Genomic DNA, 18,383 nt, shown 5'->3' with positions numbered 1-18,383 from the left:
AAATACTTAAGCTAGACGTAATAAAATGATTTAAGAAAATACTAATTAATACAACTTTTCACACTGAAAGGAAAATTCCAAATTACATACATATACACACATATAATTCATACAAAATGTAAAAAAAAATTGTGTTACATTAAGTATAAATAAAGCTTTCCTATGCACTCTAAATAGAGTAACGGTAAATACCTCACTCGCTCAATCACTTCCACTCAATTTAAATGAATATGCCCATTCAATAATCGTACCATCACTAGACTGCAACCAAAGGTAATTCCTTAATAAATGCCCAAGTCTGAGCTGCTCGCCCAAGATCCAATTAGATTAGCACACAGAGCTCATCCTTCAATTTCATTGACATTCGCCACATTAGGTAAACTTGTGTGTGCCTGTGCGTGTGTATGTGTGCAACAAGCTGCTGCGGCTGCAGCAGGACCAAAAATTAATTACAGCGACCTAGTCAAAGGATTTCTTATCCTTTTAACAGCTGCTGCTAGTGTTACCCCAGGTCGAACATGTTCGAGTTGCTTGGTGCGCGATGCAACCTCCTGCTGTTAGCCGTGGCCACTGTTACGTGTGGCTTAACAGCGTATAAGACCGTAGTTCGACGGTTCTGCCGCTAGATGGAGCCACTGCCTTCGTGAATACATCGCCTTCGTCAGACACGATTGTCGGCTCTTTTGCATGAATTGTTGTTGGCGTCTGCAGCACAGACGTGCGTTGCAGCTGCCCGACGCGGCGCGACGCCTTGGCTCGTGTCAACGGCTCGTGTGCGTGTGCTACGAACAGACGAGCCCGAACGTTAGTCGTTCGTTCGGCTGGTTGCATGCTGGCCCTCTGCTTCTATACTTGTATGATTCAGTCTGATTCAGTCTTTGACGACGCGCGCATTGAAACGGACGGTCAGTTGCGGACGCTGTAACGCTTTCTGTGTCTCCATTATCAGTGGTAAACGACGTTGCTCTGTGCTAGCCAAAATTACCGTTTCGGTTCTAGCAAGACTGCTTCGGCCCCGTATCATCGTGATGGCCATAACTGTGTAACTGTGAGTGTTTGTGTGCATTTGTGCGTGTGAGCGACCGTTTGACGGTTTGATTTGAATTTCGGGAATCCTCATACAAAGATGCTGATGCCGATCGGAGAAGCAGCTCAAGCAAAGCAAAACGAAAAGCGAGCTAAGCGCATTGCCCGATAAATAAACTGAGCTTAGAAACGGAACCAAAGCACGTTCAACGGTTGTGTCTTCTGTCTCTGTCACTCTATCTCCCGCTCAGTGTATGTGCGTACGCGTGTGCCCCTGTGTGAGTGCTGTGCATGTGTGCGTGAGTGCCTAACAATTAATTTGCATTTAAATCGCACGTTCATCTGCGATCCAATCAAAGGCAAACAGAAAAGGAGAGAGATAGAAAAATAAAAACAACAAATTCTGCAGATTCGCCGACACGCAAAAAAAAGAAAAAAAAGAAGAATAAACAACATAAACCCCAAGTAAATACGCATACAAAAAGGATTTGCCAAGTAAGTGTGTCCAGCTGTAAATCTTTAGATTAGCATAAAACAAATACGCAAAGGCCTAAATTAAATATACACCTGTTATAAAAAAAATATATATAGTATATAATGGTAATACATGTGGGTGCTCGACGGACTGCTAAATGAAAAGATTTTCATAGAATTTACATTCTTTACCCAAGAAGAAGAAGAAGAAGAAAAAAAAAAAAAAAGTTGCGCGTTCGCCATTCAGAAATAAACAAATATTTGCATTAAAATAAACACACGCCTACCCTATGTACCCCCCAATTCCCTACCCCATCACGCCTACTCCTAATACACCCCTTTTGAAAAACGCTTTCCCTGTATCCCCAGTGCGATTGTTGTCCCTTTTCTCTATTCATTATACCGTGTACCCATTGCAGGCGGGTATAATGTGGGTATAATGTAGTTGATCACTAGACAGAAAGAGAGAGAGAGAGAATGACGAATACATGTTAAAATACATGTATTTCCAGCTACTTTCAAGACGTCGATAATTTGTATGAAATCGATTTTAATCGATATGAATTGCTGTTACTTATTTGATCTTTACTCGAAACTCTTAGCAGCTAGATTGACTTTATATAGATACGATTCCGCTAAGGCGTTGACAAAAAACTTAAATTTTTCTTCATTCTACATTTAGTTCATAATCCATTCCGGACATCGGCGATATCAACTTCCAGCTTTTCTACTACCTTTTCTTTATTTCTCTTATATATTTCATTAATCTATGTATATTGCTCACATATCACTGTCAGAGTTTCTTCGACAGACATTACACGGTATCTCTTAGTCGTATACACCACACAATAAAACATTTACTTGTTGTTGCTGCTTTGTTTTGTTTTTCGGTCATTTGTCTTTTTGGGTCAGCAAATGCGTCCAATTTTTCCGAGATTTTTCGCGAGATATTCCACAGTTGTATATTTGTTTTTCTTTTTTACTTTTCTTTAGGGTTTTCCACAACTTTTTCTCTTTCGATTATTTACACATTTTTGTTTTTGTTGCTTCCAAACACAAAGAATGTCCAAGCAACAATTTAAAAACCCTTTCGCTGATTTCTTATCTGCTGCCTTCTGCCTAGATCAAAAGTATCACCGAGACATAAAGAAGAACCAGAAGGCAAAACAGAAGAAGCAGAAGAAGAATAGAAGCCAAACCATTAAAGAAAAGTTCGAACTGATTTGCATTTTAATTGCCAAGTTATAAAATCTTTGGATCTCTATTAGGTAAACGAGGCTAAGCACAGATTTCAATTAGACCTACACAAAAAGGTGTCGAAAAGTTGAACAGAGCATGAAAGAAGCAGGCAGATAAGCGAGACTCAGAGTTCGAGATTAGTTAATAATTATATGCAATTAATTAAAACTTGACTTGCTTATTTATTTAGATTTAGAATTTCGGTGTGGAAATCAAGCATATTCCATTTTTAAATAGGGTCAAAGATGTCTGTAGATATTAAGATATTTATATATAAAAGATAAACAAATATATTCTTAATATATAGTAAAATTATATGAAATGAAAAAAGATGAATATATTTATACATATGTATATATATACATTTATATTTTTAATTTATAGTAATAAATTTACACACTAAACATTTTACATATATATTTATAAAGAGCGTTTATTAAAGCCGAAGAAATTTGTTTTATGATAGGAAAAAAAATGTTTTAAGCTAAATTGATATTGTATATAATTTATATACAAATTTAATTTAATTTTTTTTTTTTTTTTTTTTTTTTTTTTTTAAATAGTATATTTGTATATGCTTTTGCTTTCAGTTTTTACTATTATTATATTTTTGTCTTCGTTTTATTTCACCCCAAAAATTTTTTAAGTAAAAAATAAAAATTATTTATCCTACTTTTTTATATATTTGTCATTAATTAATTTTTTTTTATAAATTACCCATGTAATTTCAAAATCATAATTCCAAAGTCTCAAAATATTTTTTTGGAAATCATAACGTTTTTCCTAAACTTAAGTCAACGTATTAAAATTAAGTTATACTGTCTCTATCTTTATGATTTTTGATTCTCCAAGAGTTTGGACATATTAATTAGATGTTCTTGTTCTTGTGGATATATAAATGTCGCATTCCAGTCAATTTTCATAATTCCTAATCAACTCAAAGTTCTGGCTTAATGCTCCATTGCCTACAACATGTTTACCAGATGAGCTTGACCTTCTTTCCCACTCGCATAATCTTCATGGTGTTCGGTAGCGCAGAAGACAAAGCCCTTGACTTATATAGATGTGGATCTGGGCGCCCCTTGGGGCACAACGCTAATTGGATGCACACACTCACTCACACATATGCGCATGTCTGTGTGTGTGTGTGTGATGAGATCTCGCAGTTTTATCCAATTTGATTCCAATTGTCAACGATTCAGCGATCGCCCAGATGCCATTAGATGCCAACAAGGGGCCAGGAGGCACGTCTTCTGGCCAGAAAAGTTCTCAATCTGCCCGCGTCTCCTGCTGCTCGAGTGTTGCCATAAATCGTGCCAGCACCAAAATGAAAATAGCGCATTTCCAAAATATTTTCATTTAAAAATCGAAAGTGAAAATGCTGTTAAAAAGAAAATAAAAGCAAAAATACAAATATATATAAGTATATGTATATATATTTATATTTGTATTTTGTGAGAGGGCTGAAATAACAGGGGCCACGCGAAAAGGCAGGCAGCATCAACATTCATCAATCTGTCAGTGGGGCCTGTCAGCTGGTTTAAGCACCCACAAAGTGCTGTTGAGGCAACTACAACAACAGCAACAACAATAAGAATAAGAACAACTGAGGCTCAATAAAAACTGAAACACAGATGAGAGGGCAAAAAAGAAAACATTGAAATATTTCCATGTGCCTAAAAAACAGCGAGAAGATGGAAAAGAGCAGCACAAAGACGAAGCTTGAAAACCTTAGACATATTATTATATTTTAGATAATATTTATGCCCATTCCCTCAAGTGCAATGAGTATATTGGTTTTGTGCGTTGTCTATCTTGCTGTTTGTCCGTCTGAAGGAAATGTCCCGATCCGCCCACTATGGGCGTGACCAACCGAGAAATGCAGTTCTATTATATAGTAGTTCTATTGTATAAATAGGCATAGCTAGAAGTTATGATATGAAAAAGAACAATTAACTTTACTACTACTAGAGATTGCTTGATAAATAATATAAATATAATAATAAGAATTTATTTTCCATCTGATTAATTTGCCTTTGCTTGGGCTGTCTAGTAAGTTAGGCGAATTAGGTAAGCCCTTAGATGAACTAGTTGTTCGAAAGCTATAATTAGGTTTAGGTTTACAATATATTAAAAAACCTATATTTACATGTAGCCTATAATGAAATAGAGTTAAGTATTATCTTAGTTCTCTAAAGACTTGGAATTGCTTGACTGAAGGAATACGAAGAAGATCCCCATTAATCAGAGTCATATCTAGCATATTCCAAGCCCAAATGTAATATTCATCAGCCAAAACCCATATACATATAATATTCATCAGCTATTGTCTCCACACATGCCTGAACCTTATCATAAATCATAAATATGCACACTTTATGATCTCCTCACAGATCTCCTACAAAATGCATATAAAATATCTGTCTGCCCTCAGCTTGCCTTGCTCCTCTTTTGGCCATAAAAACACACGAACACGAACGCGAACACGAACGCAAGGCAAAGCAAAACTTTTTACTTCTATGCGGCGCATCAAGACACGCGCAAAACGTGCGCCAATCAATTGGCCCTCAAAAGAAAAGGCCACAAAAATAAAAATAAAAAAAAAAAGCGTGTGAAACTGTTCGACTCCCACGGCTGAGACAAATTAATGAAAAGGCGACGAGCGCTGTCTTTAAAATTAGAGACAAAGGCAATTTGTCTTTGGCAATCGCTCAATATTAAGTGTGGCAGAGAGCGGGAGAGAGAGAGAGGGAGCAACGGCTAAAGATACAGATACACTCGAAAATGTATCTGGCAGATACATTTGATGCGCCGACCGCTCTGCAGCTATTAAGCGCGCGTGTTGATTGATTTTATGTTGGAAATGAATACTGCGGTTTTCACAATTTCTACTCGAAATGCTGCCTACATATATTTACTATATATCACTGGACGAAATGCCCAAAAAGAAATTGAATTCCCAAAACTCAGCTGCTAAATCAATCGACACTTGAGGCTGCGTTTCATGCGACGCCTGCAGTTCGTCTTCCTCTTGTTGTTGTTGTTGTTGTTGTTCCTGTTCTTGTTATTGTTGGGGTAAGTTGTGTTTAATTACACTCCCACTCACACACACACACACACACTTTCACATGCCTTAAGTGTGTCCCCTAATTCCAAACTCTAACCGTCTATAACTTATTAAAGTTTGTTATCTCTTTCTCTCACTCTCTACTGCTATTACTTGTCCTATTTTCTCCCCCCTCTCTCTCCGCGTTTCTCACTTTCTCTCTGTGTGCTACTCCATCCCTTTTTGAACTTTTCTCAACACTCTGTTAAATAGATTTCAGTGTCGCTGTGCACTTAGACGCTGCTCTGTTTGTTGTACTTGCCCTACAAATTGATTGATTTTATTTGCACTCCCACACATGCTGCCACTTCCCCTACTCCTCTCCCTCTCTCTCTCTCTCTCACTCTACCTCGCTCTTTCGCCGCTTCTCTCGCTCTATTGGCTGTGCGTGTTTGTGGCTTTTAGGCGGTAACTGCCAAGCAGTTGGAAGGGAGCCGTTGCTCTGCCCGCTGTCTGGTGGGGCGCTAGTTGAACATTGACATTTTGCGGTTAACTCATTTACACAGTCGAAGCGCTGTCTTTACCCTTTGCACCCTCTGCGCTTTGCGCTGATGGACATGTCGGTTACTCGGCAATGAGACGGGCTGACAGGCCCTTGCAGAGCTTTCAACTTAAAGCCTGAAAAGATAACCAACATTTTAAGGTTTTAATAAGCTTGCAATGTTATAAGTCGATACGTTTTATAAGAGTTCTTAAGTACTAAATGCGCATTGCTTTGATTACTGCGTAATTTCTTTAGATGCAATGAGTTTTTGAAGCTCTTAGCATAAATAATATAGAGAATGAATATCTGTGCTGCAATGACACCAGTCGCAGGGCTTTAGATTAAGTTTTGCACAAAAGTTTAGGTGGAAAATGCGAAAGCTTTGAGCTTAAGCAGAGAGCGTAAGTCTCCATCCTATCGAGATTTGACTTAAATCAAGTTACTTTAAATGTAATTGAATTGATTGATTCAGTGAGAAACCCAGAGCAGAATGTTAAGCAGGCTCAAGCTTTAATGCGCTTGTGAAGCTAAAATAAATGTATTGACTCTAGCTATAAAAAGCTATATAAATAGCTAAGTCATACAGATTTTTGTCAAAATAAACTCTTGCATATAAGTCAACAAATAAAATATTTAATATTAAAAAATTTAATTTAATTCAAATTTATATTTAATTTAAATTTATATTTAATTTAAATTTATTCTTAATTTTAAATATAAATTAAAGGATTAATTTAGGCTGACCTAGCTAGGCTTTAACAGTGGAAAATCTGTCAAAAATAATTCTAAAGAATTAGCAATCAGATTCCTCATTAAAGAGCTAAGCAAACTTAACTTAATCAAAGGAATTAATATAATATAATATAGCTACTAGCCAATTTCTTTAGCCACATTCCAAATTTAGTCAAAGTAGCCAAATTCTTTCGACCCAATTTTCAGTATACTACAAAATATTATCAATGGCAACTTCTTTAGCTTTATTGAGTTCGTTTCCTCACTTTGAGCTCTGTCAATGCTTTGTCGAGACTTGCTTTTTAATTAAGATGAATTCAATGAATTCGCAGCCCTTTGCATTGAGTCTCATTTACTTACGCTTATGCATTGCTGCATTTCCTGTTGGCTACAAAATTATTTTCAATTTCATTTCACATTTTGCTGAAAGTTCTGGCTGCATTATTGATAGCTGTTACCTGCTCTAGCAGAGGGCAGAGAGTAGAGAGCAGAGCCTCATCTCTGGAATTGTCATGCATAAATAATGTTCGACTTTTTGCATGTGCGGGCAAAATCGGAGCAACATTTCATCGTCCTCTTCACTTTTTCGTTTTATTACTATTTTTGCATATGGGCCAATTGTCTAGGGCCAAGTCTAGCTCTGACTCTGGCAATTCATTAAAATTATTCGCATGCTGCAAAATAATAAAATGAAAGACAAATATCGTGCAGGCAATTAAGTTGAACTAGTCCTCTACACACACACACACACACACACACGAACACAGACACACGCAGAATATTTAATGTAGTTATGACCAAGAGCTTGCTGGAGCTGTAAAACTATGTTCACAAATAAGAAAAAAAAAAACTAGTAAGAGCGTTTTGGTCGAGAGTGCACGACTAGCAGATACCCGGAACTGCACGACGGAGCTGCAAGTATTAAAGCCTTTATTTCTTAAGTATTTAAATGAAGACAACTGAAGCGGTGGCGGGTTAGCTGAGAGAGCAGAGAGGGAGAGCGAAGCATAGAGCGAAGGCAAACATTCATGAGTGCTTATGCTGGGTCATACTCGAGAATATTATCAAACTTGCCATTCTTACATAATGTCGTGTAGATTGATGAATTGCTTATCAAAATTCTTTGAATTGATTTCGGCTTTAAATATAAACGTAATACATAAGAAAGTTAATATTTCTTTTTTGTCGTTTATCGAAAATTTCATCAATATAAGTTTCAGGTTCCAAGTTCATATTATATACATTCAAATGCTTGGAACTCTATAAATACTATATATACAATAAATTCTGTCGAAGCTATCAGTTGCATAAAGTGTGTGAATATATATTTATGTGGGTACAGATATTAGCGAGAGTGTTGAGAGTCGCTAGAGAGTTCAAGAAAAGCTAAAGTAAACAAGTAAGAAGGCTCTAGTTGAGACTGCTCGACTGGGAGATACCCTGAACCCTGTAAGCTGATATTCTACTCATTCTGCACTTCTTTTATGCATACATGCATACACAGGCTAAAAAACAAAATACAATTTTCGATTATTCTCGATAGAAAGTTATCGGACGAGTTATCGAAGAAATATGATAAGCTTGTACTACGTATGGTATACACGAGTATGTATGCTAAATTTCATGCATGCTCTCTAGCTCATAGATCTTCTGAGATCCTTTTGCTCATACGGACGGATGGACGGACGGACAGACGGAAAGGGCTATATCGACTCAGCTCGTTGTCCTGATCAAGAATATTTATACCTTATGGGGTCTGCTACGCCTCCTTCTGCCCATTACATACTTTTTCACAAAACCATTATACCCTGATTTCCTATTTTCAATGGGTTCAGGGTATAATTAATTGCTAAATTGTATACATCCGCTCAAAAAAACAAGACAGAATTTTGGACTTGAATTTCGCTAAGCTAAAGATACACAAAATGTGGAATTGATCTTGAAGTTAAATTAGTATTATAATGTATTACTGTTTCAAGCTCTATTTTTTAGTTTCAAACTTGTATGTACATTTTATTTAATGTCGTCCATCAGTTTCGACACATGCCAAATAAATATACCAATATTTACAGCAATGATAGACAAACAATAAAGAAGAAAAAAAAAAAAAAAAAAAAAAACAGCCGTAGCATAAATACGGCAATAAACAAATGCATCATGAAACGGGGACAATGAAAATGGCATGCGAATAAAAAGAAAGAAAGGAGAAAAACGCTAGAGAAAAAGCAAAAGAAAAACTGCAACATTTCCATTTGATTGACAGACAAATTAGCGGCAATTCGAAAGAGGGCAAATAATTTACAAAATTATATACAGACATATATGATATGAAATGCGATAGTAGAGCGTATATGGCTGCCATATCAATCAAATAAATAAATGCCGGCAGCTGAAGAAGGAAAGAGGCGAGAAGAAAGCCAAATCAATATATGCAAAATGTGTGCAGTCAGTCAGTCAGTCAATCAATCAGTTAGTGTGGCCTACAGCAGCCTCAAGTGGCTATCAGTGCGCATTATAAACAAGTCCAGAGAGAGGGGGCGTTCCGGGTGGGGGCATGGTCGCGGCATCGCTAGTTTGATTTGTTAACGCTTTGGAGCTTTTCAATTGGCGCCAGCGCCAACTGCAACCTAATTTTGAATCCAGCAAGTGGCGTTACAGCAACTAATCATATGCAATGACTACACACACACACACACACATACACACACGCACGCACACTGGCACGCTTGTACTTGTGTTTATATAGCGCTTCATCACTCATACGTCACGTTGCCTGCCGCTGGATGATTTGTAATAAAATACAAATGCTGGCACACAGCTCGAAAAAGAAAGAAAAAACTCAATTGCATTGACGTTTGCATAAATATTCAGGCATTCAATATTATTGAAACTACACAACCCGCCCTAACACTCTGCCACGCCCCCACACACCAGCCCGCATTCAGTCATGCTTGCCCAACGCGCGCGCTGCTGCTTGATTTTTTATGGCACTTCTGCTGCTGCTGCTGCTGCTTGCTGTGCATTTAGCACAAAATAAACAAATTATAGGGTATCAAATCGTGAACACACACACACACACACACACACACACACACACACACACACACACACACACACACATATTTACTGCGTCTCTATAATTTCCACAATTTTGTTTATAAATTTTCTCTTGTTAGTTTATTAGCTGAGAATTTTTTCTGCCCCCTTTGCCTATGGCCTTTCGATTTCCATTTCCATTTATATTTCCATTTTTTTTCCAGGTTTTTTTTTATGGTTCATTTGTTTTGCTATTCTAGCTGCTTTTTCTTTTCTGCTTCTTCTTCTTCTACTTATTGTTTATGTTTGAGTAGTTTTGTAATCGATTTGGCAACGTTTGCAATCTTCTTTCGACCGATGTAAGTCAAAACTTATTGATTGTAATTTCGTCTTCTTCTTCTGCTTTCGCCTGTCTTTAATTAACAGAAAATACTCTCAGCCGCTTGATTTATTAATTGCTTTTAATTGGCCGCTGGAGTTTATTAACTATGTTTATTTTGAGGTTGGTTTTTAAAATATTATAAACAAAGGGAAGACAGCGGGCGCATAATTGAGCGAGATAAATGAGCTTATGAGCTTTGAATTTTTTTTGTGAACAATACGTCAAATGAAACTTTTTATTGAATGTGAGAAAATTAGAAATGAACCAATTGTTCGCTAGTTTATTTTGAAGACCCTGAAGAGCGTATTTCCCAAGTTTGTAACAAATAAAAAATAACATCGAAATGATTTAAAAAACAATTACAATATGTTGTTTATATTAAAAATTGCTGCTGGACAAGCACAAATTTTGCAATACAAACATCATTATTGATTTTTATCAATCATATTTTTATTATTTTTTTAAATACTAATTTAAATATCAAATACTTTTCAAATATCAGTTGAACTTCTGTCATCTTATAAGTTCATTCAATCAACTCATTAAAGTGATTCACAAACCATTTTCAATTATACTGTAATCGCAATACATAAATATAAATTTATATTCATATATAATTTATTAAGAACTTAGACATTATTAAATTCTATTTAAAAAGTTTGTTTAAATTGAAATTCCCCTATAATACAACATTTTATGTTCTGCATCAAAAAATGATTATGTTAGAGTTTATAAAGGCATTAAAAAACAAATTTCCAAGTACTACACGTTTTAATTTCATTCAGTATAAATTTTTTTCATATTATATAGAAACAAGTATGAGTAATTTGTATTGAATTCAGTATGCATTCATTAAAAATTAAATTTGAAAAAAAAAAAACGTGTTTTTAAAGAACATCAATTAAATATTAACATATTTTTTCACAAATTCTTAAAAACATATACGTATATATGTAAATATTCATTATTCCATATAAACATTCCAAATTTCTGATAAGCGCTCCATATTTCATATAGGTATTTGTGTTCTATATTTAATAAGCTCAAATTCGTTTAAATTTCTTTTTGATGTATATATTTTAATCCTTCCATCAACTAAAATCAGGAGTGCAGCTTCATTTAATTTTCCAGAAAGTTTAGTGCAGCTGTTAATAATGCATAAAGTCTTTCACATTTGCCCGTCATCTTATTCTTCTTACATTCTGGCCGAAGTCTGTCAAGCATTATATCTTTACACTCAATTTCGATCACTTTTTCGTCTATCTCAGATAGTTCCGTGCACATTTCGCAGTTTCTGCTTATGATCTCAATAGATTTTTCGTGAATACACGATACGAGCTGATCTGTATCTATATATATGTAGTGGCTGTCAGAGGTCTTCATGCTAAATGTCAACGTGATGAGCACGAATAAGCCGACTAAAACCTTCATCTTGCGAGACTCAAATGAAACTGACTGTGGAAAAACTGTACTGTATTTATATTTTAATAAAGAAAGAAAGGGAGTTTAATCACATTTATTGATGCAAACTCTTCATGAGTCACAAAACTTATTCATAGCACTAAACCGCATTTTAAAATACATTATTTCATATTCGGAATAGAATTAAAGTGAAACTCATGTTACTACAGAGAAAATGTTTCATAATAAAAACTAATTGAAATTGTAATCAAAGACAAATAAAATATATATATGTCACACTACACTTTTGTCATTGAATGGTCAAAAAAGAAAAGAAAAGAGACTAAAATTGTCAGTTGTTTTGCTGCAGGAGCGAATCAGCAGCGAGTGTGGGTGGGCAACTGTAATTGATAACTTCACCATTTTCAATTGAGTTTTGGTTCTTGGTTGGCCTTAGTAACGTTAGTCAGTCAGTCAGTCAGCCAGTCATATATGGTATTTTGTATTTCGTTGTAAATTCGAGAAACCAAAGTACTCAAAAGCCAATGAACCGAAATGTAAAAGTATCTTGACATTGTTACATAAGCACAGTTTCACACTGTCAACACCCACACGCATGCATGCATGGATGGCTGGGTGGGTGGGTCAATGGCTAAAAAAGGTTAGCAAGTGCCACTTGTGGGGCTGCTGACCGGTGTCCAACTGCTGGGGGTTGAACAATAGAAACTCGAAATAAATACGAAGTAAATCTATAAAGTGTCGCATTTTAAATAGAATTCAAGGAACTGAAATTTATTTTAAATAACGAGCTTACGTATTAATGTCAAAATATCAAAAAAAAAAAAAAAAAAAAAATTCCCTTTTATTTTTAAACCGAATTTAATTTAAAATGGATTTAAAAAAAAAATAAGGCAGAACATTATATTTTTTTATGAACTTAATATATTTTAGCTTTTAATCAAGCTTTTAAGGTTTTAGAGCAATGCTTTTACAGTTATCAAAATATATAATTACTTTATGCTACCTCCTCCCCTCCTTTTGCATTCCTTCACCTTAGACTTAGAAGAGGACTTCTCATATATAGCTAAATGATATAAGTGTCTGCCCAGTTTTGAGGCTCATTTGCTTTAATTTAAGTTAAACAGCCAATGACTTTTCCTTTTCCTTCTTCTGGGTTTTTTATTTAATACTGCCAAAATGTTGTGTTACGTTCTAATTGCAGTTGGGGGGCTCGTAAAAATAGCTGGCTAGCTGCCTAGCCTAGTCTAGGCCCTCGCTCGCTGCCTATCTGTTCATTCGATTACATTTTTCCGCCACTTAACGGTAAAATTATGCAAATCAGCCGAGACACGCGAGTGCCCTCATACCAAAAACAACATGGCATTTGCTTTGAAATTAGTTTGGAAAGAAACAGAAAAAAGACGAGAAAAAAAACGCAGTGTGTGTGCACCTGTCGGCCTACAAAACAAAGAGAGAATGACAAAAAATGGGGAAAAAAATATATATATATAAAAGACAAATAACAATGTTGCAGCTGAGTGCAATCGACTGCATAATGCTCATGCAAGCTGCAAAGTTGAACAATGAATTTTTAAACATTTAATTTATAGATCTAACGGTAGAAGAGGCTAATAGAGCAGCTGATCATGGCTACAATTAGAATTTAGAATTTGTTTACAATTATAAAATTTAACCAAAGCTAGGTATAAAAAACTCTTTGTAAACACATATATACAGTCGAGTCTCGATAGTTCGATAATCGCAATAAATCGAAGAAATTTCTATAACCATGAAAAAAATTCATTCTCAATAATTCTCGATAATTTGCATTTGTGTAAATCGAAAAAAAAAATTCGAATTATCGGGATTCTTCTGTATATATATTACATATCATATTGCTAGCCAGTCCAGCTAATATACTCGCTTGAACTGCATACATGAATGTGCATACAAATGTATATCTATCTATTTCATATCGTATTGCTAGCCAGTCAAACTAATATACTCGCTTGACTTTATCAATGTGTATACAAATACATAAATGGAAATAAAGTAAGAAAACACCCACCCCAGAGTAAAGTCATTGGAGGTGTTGCCATAGCATTTGTCAGGGGTTGCTAACACACACACACACACACACACACATACTCACACTCAAATACTTAGAGTCACATGCGTTTCGCTGTATCTGCAAATGTGTCTGACAGATACATTGCTAGGCGCCGACAGTTACACATGTATTGCAAGTCATTGGGGCATTTAAGGCTAGTTAGCCCAGAGCCCAGAGCCCAGAGCCGAGAGCCCACAATCTAGACTCAAATATTGCATGCGAACAATTTTTGGCATTCATTTTCGGTTCTATTGGTATAATATTTGTCGGTCCCAAATGAAAAGCATTCGTTGTCAATCAAACTGCAAAGCAGAGAACATGCCACACATGCCATACCATCAGGAACATGTCTGCAAAATGTGCTGATGAAAAGTTTTACGAATAGAAAAAAAAAAAAAAAAAAAAAAAAAAAAAAAAAAACTACAGAAATATTAAATAAAAAGGAAGATGAAAAAGAAAAACCAATAGAAAAAATAAATAAATAACAAAAATTCCATTTGACTTTTCAAACTTTTGAATTTTTGGTCTAATAAAATATGTGAAATGATTGAGAATATATCGGAAAAATAATTGAATGGAAATTGAAAAAAAAAAAAAAAAAAAATATATATATATATATATATATATATATATATATATATATATAATTAAAACAGATACATAATAGAAAATGCCATAGAAATATAAAAAAGTTTTAAATATTCTAAAAAGTACCATTAATTTTCCAAACCCATTTTTCTATTTCATTTTTTGCAGCCTATTGAAAATATAATAGAAATTTGAATAGAGAAAAATGACATAAAAACAATTTTTATTTAATATTTATTGCCTTGTTATGCCTGGTTCATTGAGCTGCAATCAATAAAGTAGAGCAACAATATAATAGTCACAGCAGTAGAGATAGTAGTAGCCACAGTTGTGGAAATAATAGTAGTCACAGTAGTAGCCAAAGTTGTAGAAATAGTAGTAGTCACAGTAGTGGCCACAGTAGTAGAAACGGTAGTAGAAATAGTAGTAGTCACAGTAATGGTCACTGTAGTAGAAATAGTAGTAATAGTAATAGGAAGTAGCAATAGTAGTAGTTACAGTAGTAGTCACATTAGTGGTCCCTGTAGTAGAAAAAGTAGAAATAGGAGTATAAGTCACAGTATTAGAAACAGTAGTAGAAATAGGAGTATTAGTCACAGTAGTGGTCAAAAATAGAAACAGTAGTAGTCCCAATAGTAGAAAAAGGAGTAGTAGTCACAGTAGTAGTCTAAAGTAGTAAAAACAGTGCAGTCATAGTCACAGGAGTAGAGTCCATCAAAACGAAACTCAATCATAAAGACTTAAAGAAAGTATTCGAAGGCAAATCCTTAGAAGTATAATTGAGATTATAATAATTATATAATAATTATATAATAATTATATAATAGTTATATAATAGTTATATAATAATTATATAATCGTTATATAATAATTATATATTATATTACTATAAAGTACGGGAAATATTTCCACTTATATAAAATCGTACTGTCCTTAGTCGTACTAGTTATAGAACTATACACAAAGTTTTTTGTAAATCGATCAATTAATCTTCTCTTGGCTTCGATCAACTTGATCTGTTTTAGAATAATAGTAAATTACCTTTGCACAGAGCTCATAATAGATGTGTGTCATCCGGTTTTGTTTTGCCTAGTAGAGCCCACAATTTGGGCCATCAATTAGTGGCGTAAGGCCAATGTATCTCATTTAGACAAACAGTGCAAAGACCTCTCCGTTGGGGCATACACAATAAAAGCGGGGGTGGGCGGAGGTAACGGAAATTATTCATGACTGACCATGATAACAAAGGCAAGCTGAAGGCAAAGGCATCGACAGTGGCAGACTGAATGCAAAGCGTAGCCAAAGAAGATAAATGACCAACAATTAGTCACACCTACGATGACAATCATCGAGAGATTTACAAAATGAAAGGCTATTGAAGCAGGGAGCCGGCCTTTGAGAGATGGGAAATGGCCGATGGTCGATGGTCGATGCTAGATGGTAGAGCACGGCCTGAGCTTGAGGCTGAATTTGAGGCCGATTTCAATTACAATTCCGATTTCGACTTTGATTCTCATTCTGATTCAGATGCTGGACAATGGCCAAACTAATGAACATTTTTTGGTCAATAGTGTGTGGGCGTGGCTCAGAGCTATTTGCAGCGCTTAATTGCACACGAGAAAGGGTGTGTGAGTGTCTCGCTCCTTCTCTATCTCTCTCTCTCTCTGCCTCTTTCCCATTCTCTGGTGTTGATTGACATATGTGGCGCTTTGTTTCTATCTCCATTTGTGTGTGTGTGTGTGTGTTTGTGTGTATTTTGATTAGCGGCATGCCATGTCAAACAACAATTTGTAAGAGCGACTGACATTTGAATGATGACATTGGCAGCGCGGCACAGGTGGCGCTTCCGCCTGACACTTGCTTTCGGCATAGCCGGAAAAGGAGCGGGCCAAGCCGAAAAACCCGACGAGGAAATCGTTGGGTTCATAATGTCTCTATTATGACGTGCCAAACAAGCGACAAATTGCATATGGGTAGACAACCGTCTAGACCATAGCGAAGAGGAGGTGTGGCTGACAGAGACATGAAGGAGAATACGAAAAAGGTAAAAAATACCAGTAATAAAAAGAAAACAATTATAATGATAGAGCAAGGTGTTTTGGTAAGTAAAGATAACGCAAAAACAAATGAGACGCTTTCAATGGGCTATACTCGACTGCTTGATGCACGTTCAGGGTGGAGAAAGTGGATAAATTGATTGTATTATTTATGTAAGCTAGGTTTATTTGAAGCTCTATCTTAGCCTGAATTGATTGGGGTTTGACTGCAGCTTACTTCAGCAGTAGAGCTGGATGAGTGAAGCTCTAAATCTCTAGGCATGCATTTTAGCTATGTGTCACGCCTTTAGAACGCATGTCAGAATATGATATACATTTACATACATATATCATCAGCTGATAGTTTATACACTCATAAATTTCCCATTTTTAACTGACATTACTTAAAACCTATATGCTTACCTCACTTTACGAGCGGGAAAAAATAAATATATTTTACATATATATTAATATTATAAATATATTCTAAAATATAATTTTTAAGATATTTAATTTTAATAATTCAATTGTAAATATATGTTAATATTATAAATATTTTCTTATTTTTAGATTTATAATGATATAAAATATATAAAAATATATTTATTGTTATTTATTTATTTTATATATTTATGCGTTTTCTGATATATAATCTATAGAGATATAGCATAGAAACTTTTCCCTACTCACATTTATTTACATTTCATTCTCATTTCCATTTTCAGATAGAATTAACAAAACTTACAAAATGTTTGCCTGCTTGCATTTGCTCTATGTGGCGTTCTACGTCCTCGGCTCTCTAATAGGTAAGTGAGATATATATTTTATTATACAGTATCTAGCTAGTTGTGCATACTTCGGTCTCTGTCACTCCACTGCTGCTGCTGCCTGCTGCTGCTGCTCAATTATGCAACGGTCAGCTCCATTTGTCAGTGACGACGGCAACGTCATCATTCAATATGAAATTTCACACTTTGGTTGACATTTCAAATGGTCAGCCAAAAAGGCGGCAGCAACGAAAGGGGGGCGTGTTCTATGGGTATTATGGCCACTCGCAATTCGCTGACCCAAGCCGCACAGCGCGGCGCCGCGTGCCTCATAAATTAATTTACACTTGAAACTCTGCGCCGTTGTGCAACCAAACAAACAAACAGCAACAACAGCAACAGCAACAACAACAGTAACAACAATAAAATGCAACATGCAACACAATGCTTAAACGCTTAAAATGCAACTGAATCTGTTTGCCACCCATGGCGAATTGCATTGCAGAAGTCAGCAACCGTTTGGGCCAAGTGCATTTTGTTATAGCCACATTAAATAAATCTGTATGTGGCGTGGCAGAGTCAACAGGGAAACAGAGAGAAAGAGAGAGAAAGGTAAATAGCGAGACAAAGCTGTGGGCCAAGCACTACAAACGAAATGTGACTCAAAGTGCTGGAATTGTAGTTAGCATTTGGCTAATTATGTAGCGCTATATAGAAAGTATTATCGCGCTGGGCTGGCTAACTAAGTGCACAGTGGTTAAAGAGTAAATGAGAAAAAGACGCAAAGGGAAGACTAGACTCTTAGCTTAGATTAGACTCTTAGGTTAGTCAAGGAATGATGTGCAACGTCTATCGTTGCATCTGAATTCTAAGTAATGTAAGGCAGCGCACAGTGGTTAAAAAGTGATGGAAATGTTGATGCTAAACATAAGAATATTGTAAATTAGCTCATACATTTTATACTAAATTTATTATATATGTATGAAATTTAGCATAGAGCGA

The 18,383-nt window shown here is 35.5% G+C and overlaps 1 protein-coding gene across 2 annotated transcripts in view; it reads left to right on the top strand.

Moving 5' to 3' along the window:
- The first annotated feature begins 856 nt into the window (after positions 1-856).
- LOC6576005 overlaps positions 857-18,383 on the top strand; it is a 99,752-nt gene continuing 82,225 nt past the window's right edge. Inside the window, exons 1-2 of one of the 2 annotated variants that reach the window (XM_002001973.4) lie at positions 857-1,521; positions 17,340-17,420. In XM_002001973.4, coding sequence (XP_002002009.2) covers positions 17,363-17,420 — 58 coding nt within the window. In that variant the 5' untranslated portion in view covers positions 857-1,521; positions 17,340-17,362. The remainder of the gene's footprint in view (positions 1,522-17,339; positions 17,421-18,383) is intronic. The other variant, XM_015164918.3, reaches the window with a different exon arrangement.

This window comes from Drosophila mojavensis, unplaced genomic scaffold, assembly GCF_018153725.1.
Source record: "Drosophila mojavensis isolate 15081-1352.22 unplaced genomic scaffold, ASM1815372v1 contig_36, whole genome shotgun sequence".
In the NCBI taxonomy this organism is placed as follows: Eukaryota; Metazoa; Arthropoda; class Insecta; order Diptera; family Drosophilidae; genus Drosophila; species Drosophila mojavensis.
Note: the sequence above shows the minus strand (reverse complement) of the source record. Positions and strands in the feature narration are given on the sequence as shown.